Here is an 18,288-nt window from a genome sequence, read left to right as displayed (position 1 = left end):
CTTCTTAACCAAATGCCAGGTTCCAGGACTTCTTCAACAGGACAGTCTTTCACCAGTGGACAAATCTGGCAAAATAACATCAAAACAGACAGACAAAGTACCAGCAAAACAGCCATGTCTCCTCAGTCCTTGGCAGCTCAGGGGGCAGGTCTCAAAAGTCCAGGGCAATTCAAAGCGGCCACCAGCAATTTTTTTAGTCTCTCTCTCTCTCCACGAGGTGCTGCTTCCAAAAAAGATCTTCCGCCTCTCTCTAGTGTCTCTCCAAATCTACATCACCAGCTCCTCCCACTTCAGGACTTTCTTTTCACATCAAAAAGTCCATCCCACAGGTGGGATTAACAAGCTCTGGGTTTTAATACAATCAATTTGAAAACCAAGCCCAATATAGGGGAATCTCCACATTCCATTACTATCACACATCCTTGACTCTTCTCTAGTGTGACTCATCTCACATGATCTATCGTCAAGTCATCCTGGAAGATCCTGTCACAGTAATCAGTTCCTCTTCAGATTGTTAATTTCCCCCATCTGAGGAAATACTTTTGCCAGCCATGTTCTCTTCTTCATTCATCTCATACCTCTACTCATGACTTTTTGGCCTTCTGTACCATGCCCCCACAACTGATGCCTTCCCTTTCCTTCTACACCCCCCTTTACAGCTCCCATTGGATATATTGTCATTCACTGAAAGAATGTAAGCTCTTTGAGGGGACTATCTCTTTTTACTTTGATAAATATGCCTGATGCTTAGCACAGTGTCTGATATATAATAAGCACTTAACAGAAAAGGATTGGATTATACAGGGAAATAGTGGATTTCCAGAACAAGGAGTCTTCAAATGGGTTGGACTGGTTATGTTGTTGGAGAAGGAATTCCTCATCTAATATAACTTGACTAGCTGTTTCTTGTCCTTCTGACTTAGATATTCTGTGAGATAATTAATGGGAAAAAGTTCTGGAAAAATATCAAGTCCTATATACAGGAAAGGGAGGGAAAGGTACAAGCATTAAGTCTTTATATGTGCACAGTACTGACCTAAGTGATTTCCCATAATATATATCATTTGTTCCTCTCAACAATCCTGCAAGTACATGACATTTTCATCCCCATTTTATAGTTGAGGGAACTGAGGCAAACAGAGCCTAAATGATTTGCCCATGGTCACATAGCTAATTAGTGTCTGAGGCCAATTTGGCCTCAGGTCATTCTGACTCCAAACCCTGTGCCCTTGCCGCTGTGCCTTATACATATTAATAGAAATAGTTTTTGAAATGACTATACTTTTATATTTAGTATTTTATTTTTCCCCAGTTACAAGTGAAAACAACTTTTAACATTTATTTTTAAAACTTTGAGTTCCAAATTATTTCCCTTCCTCCCTCCCCACTACACCCCCTTTTGAAAAGACAAGTCATTGGATATAGGTTGTGCATGTGTAGTGCGACCAATTTCCATAATAATCACATTGTGAATGAAAGCATAGATTAAAAAATAACAAGAAAAATGGAGTTCATAAGTATACTTCATTCTTTATTCAGACACCATCAGTTCTTTCTTTGGGGGTGGATAGCTTTTTTCATCATAAATCCTTCGGAATTTTCTTGGATCATTGTATTGCTGAGAATAACAAAGATATTCAAAGTTGATCATCTTACCCTATTGCTTTTACTTCATATACAGTACATTTCACTTTGTATCAGCCCATGCAAGGCATTCCAGGTTTTTCTGAGAGCATCCTGGTCATCTTTTCTTATAGTAAAATAGGATTCTATCATAATCATATACCACAACTTGTTCAGTCATTTCTCAATTGATGGGCATCCCCTCAGTTTCTTATTCTCTGCCCCCAGAAAAGAACTGGTATAAATATTTTTGCACATATAGATCCTTTTCCTTTTAGATTTTTTTAAAATTTATTTTGGGATACAAACCTCTTAGTTTTTATGTATGTTTTTATAGCCCTTTGGGCACAGCTCCAAATTTCTCGACAGAATGGTTGAATCAGTTCACAACTCCACCAACAATGTATTAATGTTTTATTTTCCCAACATCTCCACCAATATTTGTCATTTACCTTTTCTGTCCTCTTAGTCAATCTAATAGGTATGCGGTGGTACCTCAGAAGACATTCAAATGTTGGCCTGCTGAAAACCTATATGCCAACTAGAATCAGTCAAGCTAAATTTGAAGGGGCTTGTTCCTAGTTTGACCTCACTTCATGAGTGATAAAGTTTTCACCTGCAATAAAAACAACCAAAAAAAAAAAAACAGTTCCATCGTAGATAGCTCATTAGGCCTGGAGTCAGGAAGACTTGAGTTCAAATTTAGCTTTAGAAACTCAATAATTACATGACCCTGGTTGATTCATTTAATTTATATTGCTTCCATTTCCTTGACTGTAAAAAAATGGAGACTGTTGGAAGCACCAAATGAGATAATATTTGTGAAGAGCTTGGCATGGTTTCTGGAACATAGTAGGTGCTAAATAAATCCTTATTTCCTCTCTCCCTTCTGTCTCCTTTTCTTCCACTCTTTCTTCCTGCTTACTCTCCTTCTTTTCTTGACTTTTCCTTCCCCTTTCTTCCTTCTTTCCTTTTCTTTCATCCTCCATTCCATATGCATATCTTGCCTCCTCTGTAAGTTCAGTGTCAAAACATTAGTCTGATCTCACTGATAATAGAATGAAACCTTTGACCTTCTCTTTTCCTTTCCTGAACCACTTTGCCCTTCCATAGACTTTTGGATCAGATGGTCTCTTCCAGGTCTAGAGGTATGATTTTATGGACCATGACCAATATACATTCCCATAACCTATGCTTACACACGTTATTGGTGGCAGAGACAAATAATGCAATCAGCTGAGGACACTTTTTTATTGCATTCCACTGCTTCTATAGGAAGAGGGCCTTCTCCTATTGTGCATCTTCTGTGATGGGCCACTGTAGATAAATATAATGTCAAATGCATCTGTCCAATGGATTGAGTCATGCTCAGTAATATCTAACATTTATGCAGTACTTTTAGGTTTGAATAATACTTTACTTATTCTCTCTCATTTGATTTGTTTCAAAACCCTGTGAGATAAGTACTATTATTGCACTGATTTTATAGGTGAGGAAACTTATTGTGAGCAAAGTCAAAAAACTTTCCCAGTGGTCACAAAGAGGAACAGCTAGAGGCAGGATTTGTAATCAAGTCACCCTGACTTGGAGAACTTTACTTTACTGAAGGCAGCACATATTCTTGTTATTCCATCATTTTTATTAATGTAGATGCTTCATGAGCTTATTTGTTGTTTTCTTGGAAAAGATACTGGTTTGGTTCGTATTTTCTTCTCCAGCTTATTTTAGAGATGAGGGAAGTGAGGCAATCAGCATTAAGTGACTGCCTCAATGTGACACAGGAAATGGTGTGAGGCAAGATTTCAACTCAGCAAAATGAGTCTTGCTGACTCTAGGTTTGGCACAGAATCCACTGTGCTGCCTTGCTCCTATAATATGCATTAATTTCAAAATTTGATTAGGAGAAAATTAGCAGAATTAATCACTGAGGATGGAGGCTACCATTTTCCTGGGGTACTAGACAGTGGTTATTTCAAGGCCATGTAGAATTAGTTGTTACTTTTTTGCGAAAAAATTAACATCATATTGTCTTGCTAATAACATATACTCAATAAATATTGTCCTATTTTCTAGAAACAAAACTACATTCTAAACCCAACTATTCAGGATATTTGGCAGTTTTCTGCTGCTGTGTAAGTTAATTCAATTGCCACAATGTCTTAAACGAACAACTACCCTGCTATTTCCCAGGCCTTTCCTGAGAGCCTCTTTCACATCCTTATTCCTCAAGCTGTAAATGAAGGGGTTCAACATGGGGATCACTATGGTATAAAACACTGATGTCATTTTATCTGTTTCCAGTGAATGGCTAGACCGTGGCTGCAAATACATAAAGATCAGTGTGCCATAGAAAATGGTGACAGCCACCATGTGGGAACCGCAGGTGGAGAAGACCTTGAGTCTGCCCTCTGTTGAACGGATCCGCAAGATGGCGGCAATGATGAAGACATAGGAGATGATGACAATCCACAAGGAAGAGATCATGTCAAATCCAGCAAATGCAAAGATCAAGATTTCTTTGACATGAGTGTCTGAGCAGGAGAGGGCTAAGAGAGGAATGTCGTCACAGTAGAAGTGGTTAATGACATTCGAGGCACAGTAAGAAAAGCGGAATGTGATGATGGTATGAAAAAGTGCCACAGAGAAGCAGTATATGTAAGGAACAGCTACCAGCTGCACACAGAGCCTGTGAGACATGGCAACAGAGTAGAGCAGGGGCTTACCTATGGCTACATAGCGATCATAGGCCATCACAGCCAAGAGAAACATCTCAATGTTTACAAATGAAATGAAACAAAAGACCTGGACGGCACAGGCGTGGAAAGAAATTACATTGGTTTCCTGAACAAAGTTAATGAGCATGTTGGGGGTAATGGCAGAAGTAACAGAAAAATCCACAAAGGCCAAGTGGCTGAGGAAGAAATACATGGGTGTGTGAAGGTGGGAACTGACCTGGATTAGTAGGATCAGGCCGAGATTTCCCACAACACTAACAGAATAGATGATGAGAAATGTGATTAACAGTACAACCTGCAGCTCTGGACGGGTGGTGAGGCCCAGAAGAATGAACTCAGTGACTTCAGAATGATTGCCTTTTGCCATGTCTCGGGCTTTTTTACCCTAATATAAGACCGAGTTGTGTAATTCCCTTGATCATGAAATTGAATTTCTTATTTTTGTGATGAGATTTCAGACATCTGAAGGGCACAATCCACTTTCAGTAAAAACAAGCTGGAGACTAGTATCATTTTATTAAGACTTCAGACATGATTGGGTTTGGGAGGTTATACACTCTTCCATCTGGGTCTCTGTTATTCTGAAAAACAATATTCCTTTGAATTAACTGGAAATAAGGAAATATGATTATTGGAAATGATTAATCATGACTAAACTGTGGTTTTTGCTCTTTGTTTTAGGCACAAACCTCTGCTTTTATTGGTATAAGGAAAACTCAGACAACAACAAGCATTATTTAAGAACTTTCTATATGTCATGCACCAATGTAAGCCCTGGGAATCCTGTTCTCAACAAGGTCACATTCTAAAGAGAGAGACAACATGAAAACAGATGTACAAAGAAGATATAAAAAGTATTAATGGGTTGTAATCTCAGAGTGCAGACAGGATGTGTGTGTGTGTGTGTGTGTATGTGTATTCAGAGGACTGCCATCTAACAATAAAGATTGACACCTGATATACACCTCATATTCTTGGAGAATTGCCGCGGTATTGAAAAGTCAAGTGACTTTTATAGGGTCACACAGTCAGTATGTTTCAGAGACAGTTCAGCTCTCTAATAACTAACCACAATGACATTAATATTATCAATGATGTGTCTATGTTATTGATAATGCTTTTTTGTTTGAATTTGTTCTTTTAAATACTATTGCTCTGTCCTGACATGTTTCTCATTATTTTGTAAAACTCTTGTTGTTTTGCTGTTTATTGCTCTAATGCAAATGTCATTCCTTTAGATTTTTCACACTGGTTAGGCTAATAAAGACTGAAATACAGCATTAAAATGGTTAAAGGATGAATACAGAGAAGTATGGAAAGATATATATGAACAGATGCAACATATACTGAACAGAATCAAGAAAATGACATACTCTATGACTACGACAATGTAAATGGATAGCACAACCACAATAAAACAGTGAAAAACAATGGTGCAAAATTGCAAAGAATATGCATGGCACTAAAGAAGAAATCTGAAAATGAACAAACAAGAAAACATCTCTCCCCACTCCTTTTTGGAGGTGAAAGTTCCATGAATGTGCAATGGGTTTGCAGACTTTTTAAAAATGTATTGAAATGACTTTTCTCTTTTCCCTCAAAAAAAGTATTTGTTATTTGGAAGGGCTTGGGACATTTAGGCAATTTAAAAAACGATGTATTAATAAAAGCATAGTTTAAAAAGTATGGCTTAGGAAACATTTTTATGCAGCTAAAAAAATCTGTCACATGAAATAAATGTATTTTTTTTTCTTATCTAGTGCCTTTTCAACTTGGGTAAAATGAAGTCTCCAGTGCTTAAATATAGCTTGTGTAAAAAAAATAGTTTATTAGTGTTCTTGTCAGTTTTATACCTGAAGAATTCACATATTTATAAATATAAGCCCCCTTAGACATCTTGTCAATGTCACAATTTTACAGCTGAGGAAACTGAATCCCAGAAAAGTTAAATGACTTGCCCATGTTCAAGCAGCAAGATGTACAGCTTGTTTTCCAATCATGATCCTTGGCTTGAAAACCAAGGTCCTCTGTTCCACTTCACTATAGAGAATAAAACAACTATCATTTCCAGTCTAGATTTAAATTGTACCCTTTCTCAAGGCAGATCACAGCAAAGAACACAGCACACTATCACTAACAGCCGACCAGAACTGCATTCATTACTGCTTATAAATTGTGAGTCTATGAGTGCCCTGATGTCAGCAAACCTGGCTTCCTACAGGAGATGGGGAGAAGAGCATTGGAGTGGTAATCAGAAAGCATAAGTTCAAATCTATGCTCTTTATGTGGTTAAACTTTCTTCATTTTTAGTAGGAAGGGGTTAGACAACATTATCTCTCAGGTCCATTTTACTTCTAATTTGCAGCATCATAAATCCTGGGATTCTGTGTATCTCCTATTCATTACCCCAGTGAATATTGTCCTGGGCCAATAATGGAGCTATTGTAATAGTAAAGATCACTAATACCATGCATGGGTAAGTAAATCAAGCATTGCCTTGGCTATGGACTGTAATGGAGGCTAGAAACCTACTAACTGAGGGATTTGAAAAATATATAAGCTTGTTCTGGATCAAACACTTTTGATTTTCACATTTGAACTTAAGATTATATCACTGAGGGATAGGGAGTGTGATTTTATGGGTAGGGGACAGCCTCAAAGTCAGGAAGACTGGAGTTCAAATAGTGTTTTTGAAACATACCAATTGCATGATCCACATCTCAGTGGTCTAGGCAAATCTCTATGACTTTAAGTTGCAGAGATGTTTGGATTAGCTTTAACAGAGTGAATTTCCTTACCTTGGAGTTCTGAATAACAATATAATCACAGATCCTTATCCACAATCTTGTACCTATCCATATTCCTGTCCCAGTTCCTGTACTCCATATGCATCCTTGTCCCCATCCGTGTCCCCATCTCTATCCCTCTCTGAGTATAGAGTTTGCCAACAATTCTTTGAAGGATAATTAGCATAAAGTTAGAAAGATTTTTGTAATCTATTGTAACCCACTTTATTTTATAGATGAAGATCATTGAGGGCAGTGTAGGTGAAGCAACTTGCCCTTACACTAGTAATAGCATAATATGGATTCAAATACAGTGGACTAGCCATAATTTTGGAAACTGACACTCACATATTCAATAATTTACCTTTATAATGAAAATAATAATTTTTTTAAGAATTTGTATGTTCTATTAAAATATTCATTAGCTATTCCTTTTTGATATGAAATAGTGTCCAATATAATTATTATCTGTTTCTTCTTGAAAATAAAAAAGTCCAAACTATACATATCATAATATATGAAGAATATATCAAAATATATGAATAACCTTGTCAAATATATAAGAATACTAGTCATCCTCCAATTAATAAATGGTCAAATGATGTGAACAGTTAGTTTTCAGAACAATTTATAGTCATATGAAGAAATTATTTAAATCATTATTGATTAGAGAAATGCAAATGAAGGCAACCCTGAAATATGATTTTACACCTACCAGATTGGGTAAAATGAATGAAAGGGAAAGCTACTGTGCACATCCAGTGAAAGAACATAAAGATACATAGAATAATCTTACATACATACATACACATATATTTATGTCTAATGGTGGTCATATCTAGAGTGGGTAGGTGAGAAGGTAAGAAAAAAATAAAAAAAGAGAAATGTACATGATAATTTTGTTATATATTTGAAAGAAATAACAAGTTGTGCATAGTTGATTAGCACTCCCATGGATACTCATCTTTTTATGGTACTATATTATGGAAATGTTTGTTTTTTTCCATAAATTAAAGCTATGTTTGAAATGTATGCATAACAAAGTAAGAAAAAGCCCAGAGAAACTATAGTAACATCCACTATACCTGGAGTTAGAAAACTGTCCCCTTCTGAGCATTCTCTTTGGCTCTTCAGGTCTAATAACTACAGTAGGAATACATATAGCTTTGATTCTTGGTCCCATTGGTATCTATTCCCTGTTGATACTCCTACTGTCTTTCAGATCATATCTTGAAAAGTATTGATGTTTTCTGGAAACAGACTCAGGTGGTTTCTTAATCTTTAATTTGTACAATAAACAGCATGTGTTTGTTTTTCCAAAAGCCACCTGGCCATATTCATGGAGAGGGATTCTTGTTATGTAAAATTTTTCCAAAAGCCATCTGGACGCATTCATGGAGAGGGTCTCTTGTTATGTCAAATTCAACATATTCAAAGCTGAACATCCTTTTCCATGGAAAAATTTGTCCCTACTCCAGGTGTAATATCACCCATTCTGCTTAAAGTCTAGAATCTTGGAGTTATTTATGGTTTCTCCAACCATAAAATCATAAGATCACCACAGCATATATAAAAACAACAACAACAACAATAATAACAACAATAAGATATTTAAAATATTGTGAAAATAACCCAGATATAACAAAAAGACATGATGTTAGCACATGGTGTTGGAATAATGTTGCTGATAGACTTGTTCAATGCAGGGTTGCCATAAACCCTTAATTTGTAAAAAATGAAGTGACTCTCAAATATTTAATAATATACATTTACAATGAAAAAATATTTAAAATTTCTCTAAGAATTTCTATACTCTATTCCAGTGTTCATTAACTATTCCTTTTTGGTGTGAAATACTGTCTGAAGTAATTATTATCTTTCCCTTTTTGAAAATAAAAAAATAGAAGTAAAACACTATATATCAGAAGATATGAAAAATATGTAAAATATATGAATCTATGAAGTTTAAAAATCCCAAAAGAAATGAAATATATCAGTAAAAATCCCAGCAAAACTGAAATAAACTGTCAGAAAAGGGGAAAAAACAGTATAACATCAGGAATGTAAAATTTAGGCATGGAAGAAATCTCAAAGATCACTTACTCTACCTGCCTTATTTTACAGATGAGGAAACTGAGGCTCAGTCAGAGGAAAACACTTACTCATGGTCACATAGGTGGTAAACAAACAGATCCAGGATTTAAACTCAGGTTCTCTGACTGAAAGTTTGTCCATACATTTTCACTATTAAAAGGGCATAAATAAATAAGAAAGACAGGCCACTATCTTCCTAAATACTGACAAAAGCATATACTTAGGGAAAATGAAGGAATTAAATGAGAATATTTTAGAGAAAATCAAAAATCCAGTGGATGCAGCAAGAAATAAACATAACTCACAAAATGCTTTATCTCTTTCCTCTATACTAGCAGTGCAGCTATAAAACATTATAGCAAAGAGAAATTAAGTATGTAACAGCAAAAAAGTACAAATAATGGGTTATTAAGTTAATTGGAATGATATTTGTTCCATACAAATTATATATTTCAGTAGGAAGAAGAAAGAAAAGGAAGAACACTGGAAGAAAGAAAAAGAAAAGAAAAATGTACAGAAAGAGAAATAACATGAAGAGATAATTATGAATAGATAATGTATTGCTTGCAATGGATTATCATGTTTATATATGTGTGCTAAAGTTTTTCTATATTTCCATATAACATATATGTGTATATATACATGTCTCAAAAATATTGATGAAAATTCCAATCAAATATTTTTGAAGAAAGCTGAAAATTTTTTAGAGAAATTCATCTATAACATTGACAACTATAGGGAAAACTGAAGAAGAAGTCTTATCAAATTCTTTTTATGACACAAATATGGTACTGGTACCTAAATCTGGAAGAGACAAAATGGAGAAAGAAAATTGTAGACCAATTTCTCTCAGGAATATAGATGCAAAAATTTTAAATAAAATATTAGAAAAAAATACTACATCAGCTTATCATGAGAATAATACACTTTGATGAGGTAGAATTTATTCCAAGAAATCAAGGATGGTTCAATATTAGGAAAACTATCAGTACAATCAATCATATCAACAAGAAAACTTGTAGAAACCATATGATTATCTTAATACATGCAGAATAGATTTGGACAAAATACAACACCCATTCTTATTAAAAACACTAGAAAGTATAGAAATAAATGGAGTCTTCCTTAAAATAATAAGTAGCATCTATCTAAAACCATCAGCAAGTATTATATGTAATAAGGATAAGCTAGAAGCATTTCCAATAAAATCAGGGATGAAACAAGGATGTCCACTATCACCCCTCTTATAAAATTTGGTACTAGCAATGTTAGTAGTATTAATAAGAGAAGGAAAAGAAATTGAAGGAATCAAATTAGGCAAAGAAAAGACTTAGCTGTCACTCTTTGAAGATGATATGGTGATATACTTAGAGAATCCTAGAAAATCAATTAGAAAATATGTGAGATAAATACATTTGGTAAAGTTGCAGGATATAAAATAAACCCACATAAATCTTCAGCATCCCTATATATTTTAATGGAATCCAACAGCAAGAGATTAAAGAGAAATTTCATTTAAAGGTACTCTAGACATTGTAAAATATTTGGAATCTACCTGCCAAAACAAACCCAGCACCTATATAAACAGACTTGCAAAACCTTTACACACAAATAAAGTCAGGTCTAAATAATTGGGAAAAAAAAATCAGTTGCTCATGGCTGGGTCAAGCTAATATAATTAAAATGACAACTTTACCTAAACTCATTTACATATTTCGTGCCAAACCAATCACTCCACCGAAAAAATTATTTTATAGAGCTAGAAAAAATAGTAACTAAATTCAAATGGAAGAACAAAATATGCAGAATATCAAGGGAAATAATGAAAAGAAATACTAGGGAAGGTGGCCTAGCCATACCAGATCTTAATCTGTATTACAAAGCAGCAGTCATCAAAATTACTTGGTACTGGCTGAGGAATAGTGTAGTGGATCAGTTTAATAGTTTAGGTACATGAGACACAGCAGTCAATGACTATAGTAATCTACTGTTTGATAAACCCAAAGAACCCAGATTTTGGGATAAGAACTCACTATTTGACAAAACCTGCTGGGAAAAACTGGAAAATTGTGTGACAGAATCTGGGCATAGACCAATATCTTGCTCTGCATACCAAAATAAAGTCTAAATGGGTACACAATCTAGGTATAAATGTTAATACTGTAAGCAACCTGGGAGCAAAGAATAGTTTACTTGTCAGATTTATGGAGAAAGGAAGATTTTATGACCAAACAAGAGTTAGAGAGCATTATAAAATGCAAAATGGATAATTTTGACTACATTAAATTGAAAAGTTCCTATACAAATAAAGTCAATATAACCAGTATTAAGAGGGAAGTGGAAAACTGGGAAAGAAGTTTTACAACCAGTATCTCTGATAAAGGCCTCCTATCTAAAATACACAGAGTACTGAATCAATTTTATAAGAATACAAGTCATTCCCCATTTGATAAATGGTCAAAGCATATGAACAGGTAGTTTTCAGAGGAAGAAATTAAAGATATCTATAAGCATATGAAAAAATGCTCTAAATCACTATTGCTTAGAGAATTGCAAATCCAAACAACTCTGAGATGCCACATCTCACCAGTCAGGTTGGCTAAGATGACAAAACAGGAAAATGATAAATGCTGGAGAGGATGCAGAAAAATTGGAACACTAAAGCATTGTTGGTGGAGTTGTGAACTGATTCAACCATTCTGGAGAGCAATCTGGAACTATCCCCAAAGGGCTATAAATAAGTGCATAACCTTTGACCCAACAACAACCCTTCTAAGACTATGTCATGAAGAGATCATAGAAATGGGAAAAGCACCCATCTATATAAAAAATATTTATAGCAGCTCTTTTTGTGGTGTCAAATAATTGGAAATCAAGGGGATGCCCATCAATTGGGGAATGGATAAGCAAGTTATGGTACATGAATGTAATGGAATACTATTGTGCTGTAAGAAATGAGGAGCAGACAGACTTCATAATAACCTGGAGACACCTATATAAACTGATGCTCACTGAGGAGAGCAGAACTGGAAGAGCTTTGTACACGATTGACAGACACAATCTATCTTTGATAGACTGGGCTCTTCTCAGCAATGCAAGGTTATAAGGCAAATCCAAAAGAGCCACAATGGAAAGGGATATCCACATCCAGAGAAAGAACTACAGAGTCTGAGTGCAGATTGAAGCAATCTATTTGCTTTTTTCTCTTTTTTGTTTTGTTTTGTTTTTTTCTTTCTCATTATTCACTCCATTGATTATCATCCTTCTTTATAACTTGACTAATGTTTAATGTAAAGGTATTTGTAGATCCTATATTTGATTGCATGCTTCCATGTGGGGAGGGAGGGGGAGAAAATTTGAAAGTCAAGGGATTGTGGAACTGAAGGTTGTCAACTAATAGTAAATAAATAAATTTTTTAATGAATAAAATAAAATTTATTGGAAAAAATAAAGAATAAGAACTAGATAATTGGAATTATGATGAAATGGGAAGAGGACTCTGCTCAAAATCAGGAGACTTGTGCTCCAATTTTAGATGTGATATGTATTGACTATGTACCCCAGGGAAAATCACTATCCTTCCTTATGCCTCAGTTTCTTCATTTTTACAATAGGTAGAAATAAAAATACTATTTTTCCAGTTAGTTGTAAGAAAAATGCTCTATGAACTTCAAAGTGCTAAAGAGAAGTGATTTTTCATTCTAGATATGTTATAAAGCTAGGCTTTTCCTACCTGATTTTAGAGCACATTACCAGGTAAAAATTATAAATGACACACAAAATGGGGGAAAATCAATGGGATATTTTTTTAAGATTGAGACTATTATAGAGATGTAATATGGGCCATACTAAAAATAGCACAGCAATGGGAAGATATCACTAACAAACTGGCTTCAGACCCAATGAAAATGCATATGGAAAAGAATTGAATTTGAACCAATGTACAAGGCACACCACACAAGGAAAACAATTCTTTGTGGGTCAAATATTTAAACCAACTGTAATTACAAGTTTACAGAGTACTGTATTTATCCCAGATATTGTGGGAAGTGAATGTGACTATTGATTAAAAAGAAGCTATCAGACCAGAGGACAGCTAGGTGACATAGTGGATTGTGTGCTAGGTCTAGAGTCAGGAAAATTCATCTTCCTGAATTCAAATCTGGCCTCAGACACTTATGTGACCCTGGGCAAGTCATGTAACCCTGTTTGCCTCAGTTTCCTCATCTGTAAAATGTCCTGCAGAAGGAAATGGCAAATAACTCCAGTATCTTTCCAAAGCAAATTCTGCACAGGCTCACAAAGAGTTGGACACAATTGGAAAAAAGAATGACTGAAAAAATCAAACCAAATGTAATAAAGATAACTGACATAGATAGATAGATAGATAGATAGATAGATAGATAGATAGATAGATAGATAGATAGATAGATAGATAGACAGACAGACAGACAGACAGACAGACAGACGGACGGACGGACGGACGGACGGACAGAGAGACAGAGAGACAGAGAGACAGACAGACAGACAGACAGACAGACAGACAGACAGACAGACAGACAGACAGACAGATAGATAGATAGATAGATAGATAGATAGATAGATAGATAGATGATAGATAGATAGATGATAGATAGATATATCTATATATATAACTTTAAAGTTTTCAAAGCACTTTAGTGATATTTATTTTCTCACTTGAAACTCACAACAATCCTCCTATATATGTTAAAATTGCATCATTCAGCTTGAGGAAAGTAAAGTTTAGAGCAATTAAGTGAACCAAGTATAGTTACATAGTAAATGTTAAAGACAGCATTTGAAACTCATTCTTCCTGCTTCCAATTCATTACTCATTCCTCTACATTGTGTCTCAGTGAAAGTGATTGAATGTCTGTGTATGTGTTTGTATATGTGTGTATGTGGGCTTGGGCATGTGGGTGTGTGTGTGTGTGTGTGTTCTTAGAGTTCAGCAAGGGTTCTTACTGAGAAGTGAAAGAACTTTCCCATGGTCACATAGCATTTTTCTGAGATAGAACCCAAACCTAAGTATCCCCATTTGGAAGGTTAGACCTTGTATCCACACTCTGCTATACTATATTTTAGCATAAACATACAAATTATAAAAAAAAAATACACAATGCGGCCTTTACACACATATGCACATATATTCATATATATATTTATTTGAATGACAAGCAGTATTGTGGAGTGGATATCACCTTTGGCATCATTAAAACTTGGGTTCACATTCTTTCTCTGTCATATACTGTGTGACCCAATAATTCCTCAGTACCTCGGACCGCTCTCTAAGGCTACACATTATAAAAAAGTTGCTGTTGTAATTCAGGGATTTTTCACACCCTAGAGACTTTATAATTTTTAATGTGATCTGAACTCAATAGGTTACATTATTTCAATTTTGTCTTTATACTTTTAGTACATAGAACCGAGTAGGAGATTTTAAAATACCTTTTTTCTTCTCATTCTCTCTGTCTCTGTCTCTCTCTCTTTAAATTGTCTATCATCTGTCTATTCAATTTATATAAATATTGGATAAGCCTGCCTCTTTAGTGAAATAATAATGATGTACTTTGGGTATGTGTGGTCCTTTTCTGTTTCCCTTTCAAACTAGCCTTTGCCCTCAAGTGTTCAGTGCTCATGTTATTCTATTTCCATCACAGGACAGGGGCATCTGACCTTCATTCATACTAGTCTGAAAGAGATTCTGTAGTTTATTGCCTTTAGGAATAAGGAAATTTGCAAAAAGTATACTGTGAAAAAACTTGCTATCGCCAAAGGAATTAATCTCTAATTGTGAATTTCAGGCATCTCATGAAGGAGATATCTAAGCATTCAACAATATGGTTTGATACTCAGATTCCATCACCTAGGCTATATTGTCTATGTGGAGGGCCATTCTTTACATGCAGTTGCACAATCCCTGGCAATGAAAACAAATAACGTGAGGGAAATGATATGGTGAGAGTCAGAGGATAGGGAGCCTAACTGATAAATGGGAATAAGGAAATGTTCATGAGAATGACAGTGTTAGTGGTGGTGGAGTTGATGATGATAATAACTCACACTTCTCCAGGCCTTTAAAATTTATAACCTGATCTCTAATTTATAGAATGCTTCTCTCACAATAAATTTGTAAGTTCGGTAGTATAGCTGTTATATGCCCACTTTGGTAGATGAAGAAACTGAGGTTTAGGTATTTGGAATGACTCCTCTTATTTAGATAGCTGGTAGATAGGAAGGAGCTGCCTTTCTAACTTCAACTTAGCCATAGACATAAGAACTAGTTCTTGAAACTGAGACCTAAGATAAATCAGTTCTGTAGCTTATACAGCAGAGCCATATCTTAGTGATAATTTGGTGATTTTATAGACCATATCATCTATGCATAATTAGAAGGGACCTTGGAGACCATGTGGTGTAGTGTCATTTTAACAGATAAGGGAAATTGAGGCCCTAGAAAAGTTAAATGACTTGCCTGATCTCATCCATTCAGTAAATATAAGATTGAGATTTGACCCTAGGTCCACTTACTCCAGATTCAGGACTTTTTCCATTGTCCTACATTTAGCAGGTAACTGAGGCTAAGAAAAATTCAGAAATTTATCAAAAATCACCAAAGGATGAGCTTAATGAGAATCACTAAATTATCTCTGTTAATCACTTTTTCCTTAATAGAGGATACAGGACTGAGGCCTCAGGTGTGACAGCATTTCAAGTGTTCTGCTGCATTCATTATCTTTAATGGAAATTCTTTGGGAATATTACATAGAACTTTCAAAGGGATGCATTAAATTAAGTTGTTCTGTACAAACTTGGCTGCATAATAAGGCCCCTAGAAACCTATTAACCAAGTCAGCCTCACTTTTTTATAGTCATTACTGGAGGGAATTATCTCTTTGCAAACACTAACTTTATAATAGGACCCAGAGGCTTTTCATCATCAGTTGTAAGCAAACTTTATCACAGTTGATTTTCATTTAGACATGACCAATAATGGGTCGATTAATTTAAAGTTGGCATATGAAGGAATGATGGACACTCAGATAGTGATATCTCCTAACGTCCCCAAGAAGTGGGATATAGTGAAATGAACATTGGGTTTGGAGTCATAAAAATGGCTTCAAATCCTGAATCTGACATATGTTGTCTGGGTCCTTTTGGGTGGGGCCCATCCCCTTCCTGGGCCTTGGTTTCTTTATTTATGAAATGAGGGGCTTGCCTTTGGTGGAATATTAAATTCTTTGCACTCTAACTACAGTGATTTTATAATCTTCATGAGAATCCATTTACCCATTTTCTAGTAATACATTGCAAATTGACAATGGCAGTTTGAGGTACATTTGAGGATGGAGAGATGAATGAAATGCCACTCAAATGAAATGCCCAACATATCTTTTATACCCAATAAGTTCAATTCAGTTACACTGAAGAAACATTTATAAGTGAGACGATATAGTGCCATGGAAAGTGTCCTGGATTTGAAATCAGAGAACCTGGGATTGCTCTCCATTTCAATTTGTGGCAAGTTAACCCTTCTAGGCCTCAATTTCCTCAACTAAAGTGGGAAGAGTTGTACTGTATGTCCTAACTCTAAATGATAAGAACTTAGTACTAAATTCTGAGAACTTGCCTTCTATTGAGGGGGGGCGGTGCAGGAAAAGGGGCTGGTTTCAAACATATATGCAGCTCATATTTATATACAACTATATACAAAGTAAATACAAGCAAATTTTGGGAAGGGAGAAAACTACCAATGAGGTGATTATGGAAAGCCTTTTGTGGGATAGGGCACTTTTTTTTCAAATGCTTACTATGCTTGAGCTATCAGTCCTTGACCTTACAGAAGGATGAATCATCCTACATTGAGAATGGGTTTTGTTACCAAGGGTCCTTGGGTTAAAATTCCATCTCTGACTCATGCAGTCTAAATGACCCGAGACATGTCACTTGACCTCTATGTCCCAGGTCTGTAAGATGAATGAAAGGTGCCAACCCCCACTCCCCAGATTAATACAGTTTCCATGCCTGGGATTTCCTTGTACCAATGATATACCTTGTCCAGGCTCCATCCTTATTCCTAAGGACCTCACTGTTTAGACCAAATGATGTGATATGCATACATATAAAGATAAGAGGAAGGGAACAAGCATTTATTAAGTGCCTCCTAGCTACCAGGCACTATGCTAAGCAAATAACAAGAATTTTCATTTGATTTTCACAACGACCCGGTTAGTAAGTGATATTATCATCCCCATTTAATAGTTGAGTAAACCAAGACTGGCTGAAGTTAAGTGATCTGCCCAGAGTGTCTCAGACAGTACTTGAATACAGGCCTTCATGACTCCAGGCCCAGTTCATTGCACCACAGTGTCTGATAAGGGCTTCAGATCAGAAGCACCAGAGAAGTTGAGAGAACAGACAGACTAGGCATGTTAAGTATTCATAAAAGGTATTCTGGAGGAACATGGGCACCTAAACTAATTCTTAAAAGGTGTAGGACAAGATTAAGGAAGGATAGTGGATCCAAAAGGTATCTCTCCATCCTCAAATGTTTCTCAAGCAGTTTTTTGTCTGGATCTCTTCTTTAGCCTTATCACATTTTTCTTTGCATTATATTCATATAAATAGGATTATTGGATCATAGATTTAAAATTTAAAGGATCCCAGAGGCCATCTAGTATAATTTCCTCATTTGGTGTGATAAATTTTGTTCCTCTCCTCCATTTCTACTTAAGAATGTAAACTTCTTGAGGGAAGGATCATCATATTTCAACTTTATAAATCTAGTGTCTACAACAACGCTTGTCATATTTCAGATGTGCAATAAATATCCACTGAGTAGAATTCAATCAAGGCAGGAAAATGCCATTCATATTCTGAACAGATCTGACTAGGTCACTCCAGAACTCAAGAAGCACTAGTCTCTCACTTTTTCCTCTGGGGTCAAATACAAACGCCTTTGTTTGGCATTTAAAGGCCTTCACAGTCTGGTTCTAAGATACCTTGCAAAGCTGATTGCACATTAC

At 35.5% G+C, this 18,288-nt stretch overlaps 1 protein-coding gene across 1 annotated transcript; it reads right to left on the bottom strand.

Moving 5' to 3' along the window:
- Positions 1–1,531: 1,531 nt before the first annotated feature.
- Positions 1,532–4,725, bottom strand: LOC138163366 (olfactory receptor 8U3-like). The gene is made up of 3 exons (XM_069090878.1): positions 3,810–4,725; positions 2,076–2,113; positions 1,532–1,618 (listed from the first exon to the last, which is right to left on the bottom strand). The coding sequence occupies exons 1-3, from the start codon at positions 4,723–4,725 to the stop codon at positions 1,532–1,534; spliced, it is 1,041 nt and encodes a 346-aa protein (XP_068946979.1).
- Positions 4,726–18,288: the final 13,563 nt, after the last annotated feature.

This window comes from Petaurus breviceps, unplaced genomic scaffold, assembly GCF_028583685.1.
Source record: "Petaurus breviceps papuanus isolate PSGF00001 unplaced genomic scaffold, PetGlider_PUasm1.0 188, whole genome shotgun sequence".
Taxonomy (NCBI): domain Eukaryota; kingdom Metazoa; phylum Chordata; class Mammalia; order Diprotodontia; family Petauridae; genus Petaurus; species Petaurus breviceps.
This window is presented reverse-complemented; position numbering and strand designations above follow the sequence as displayed.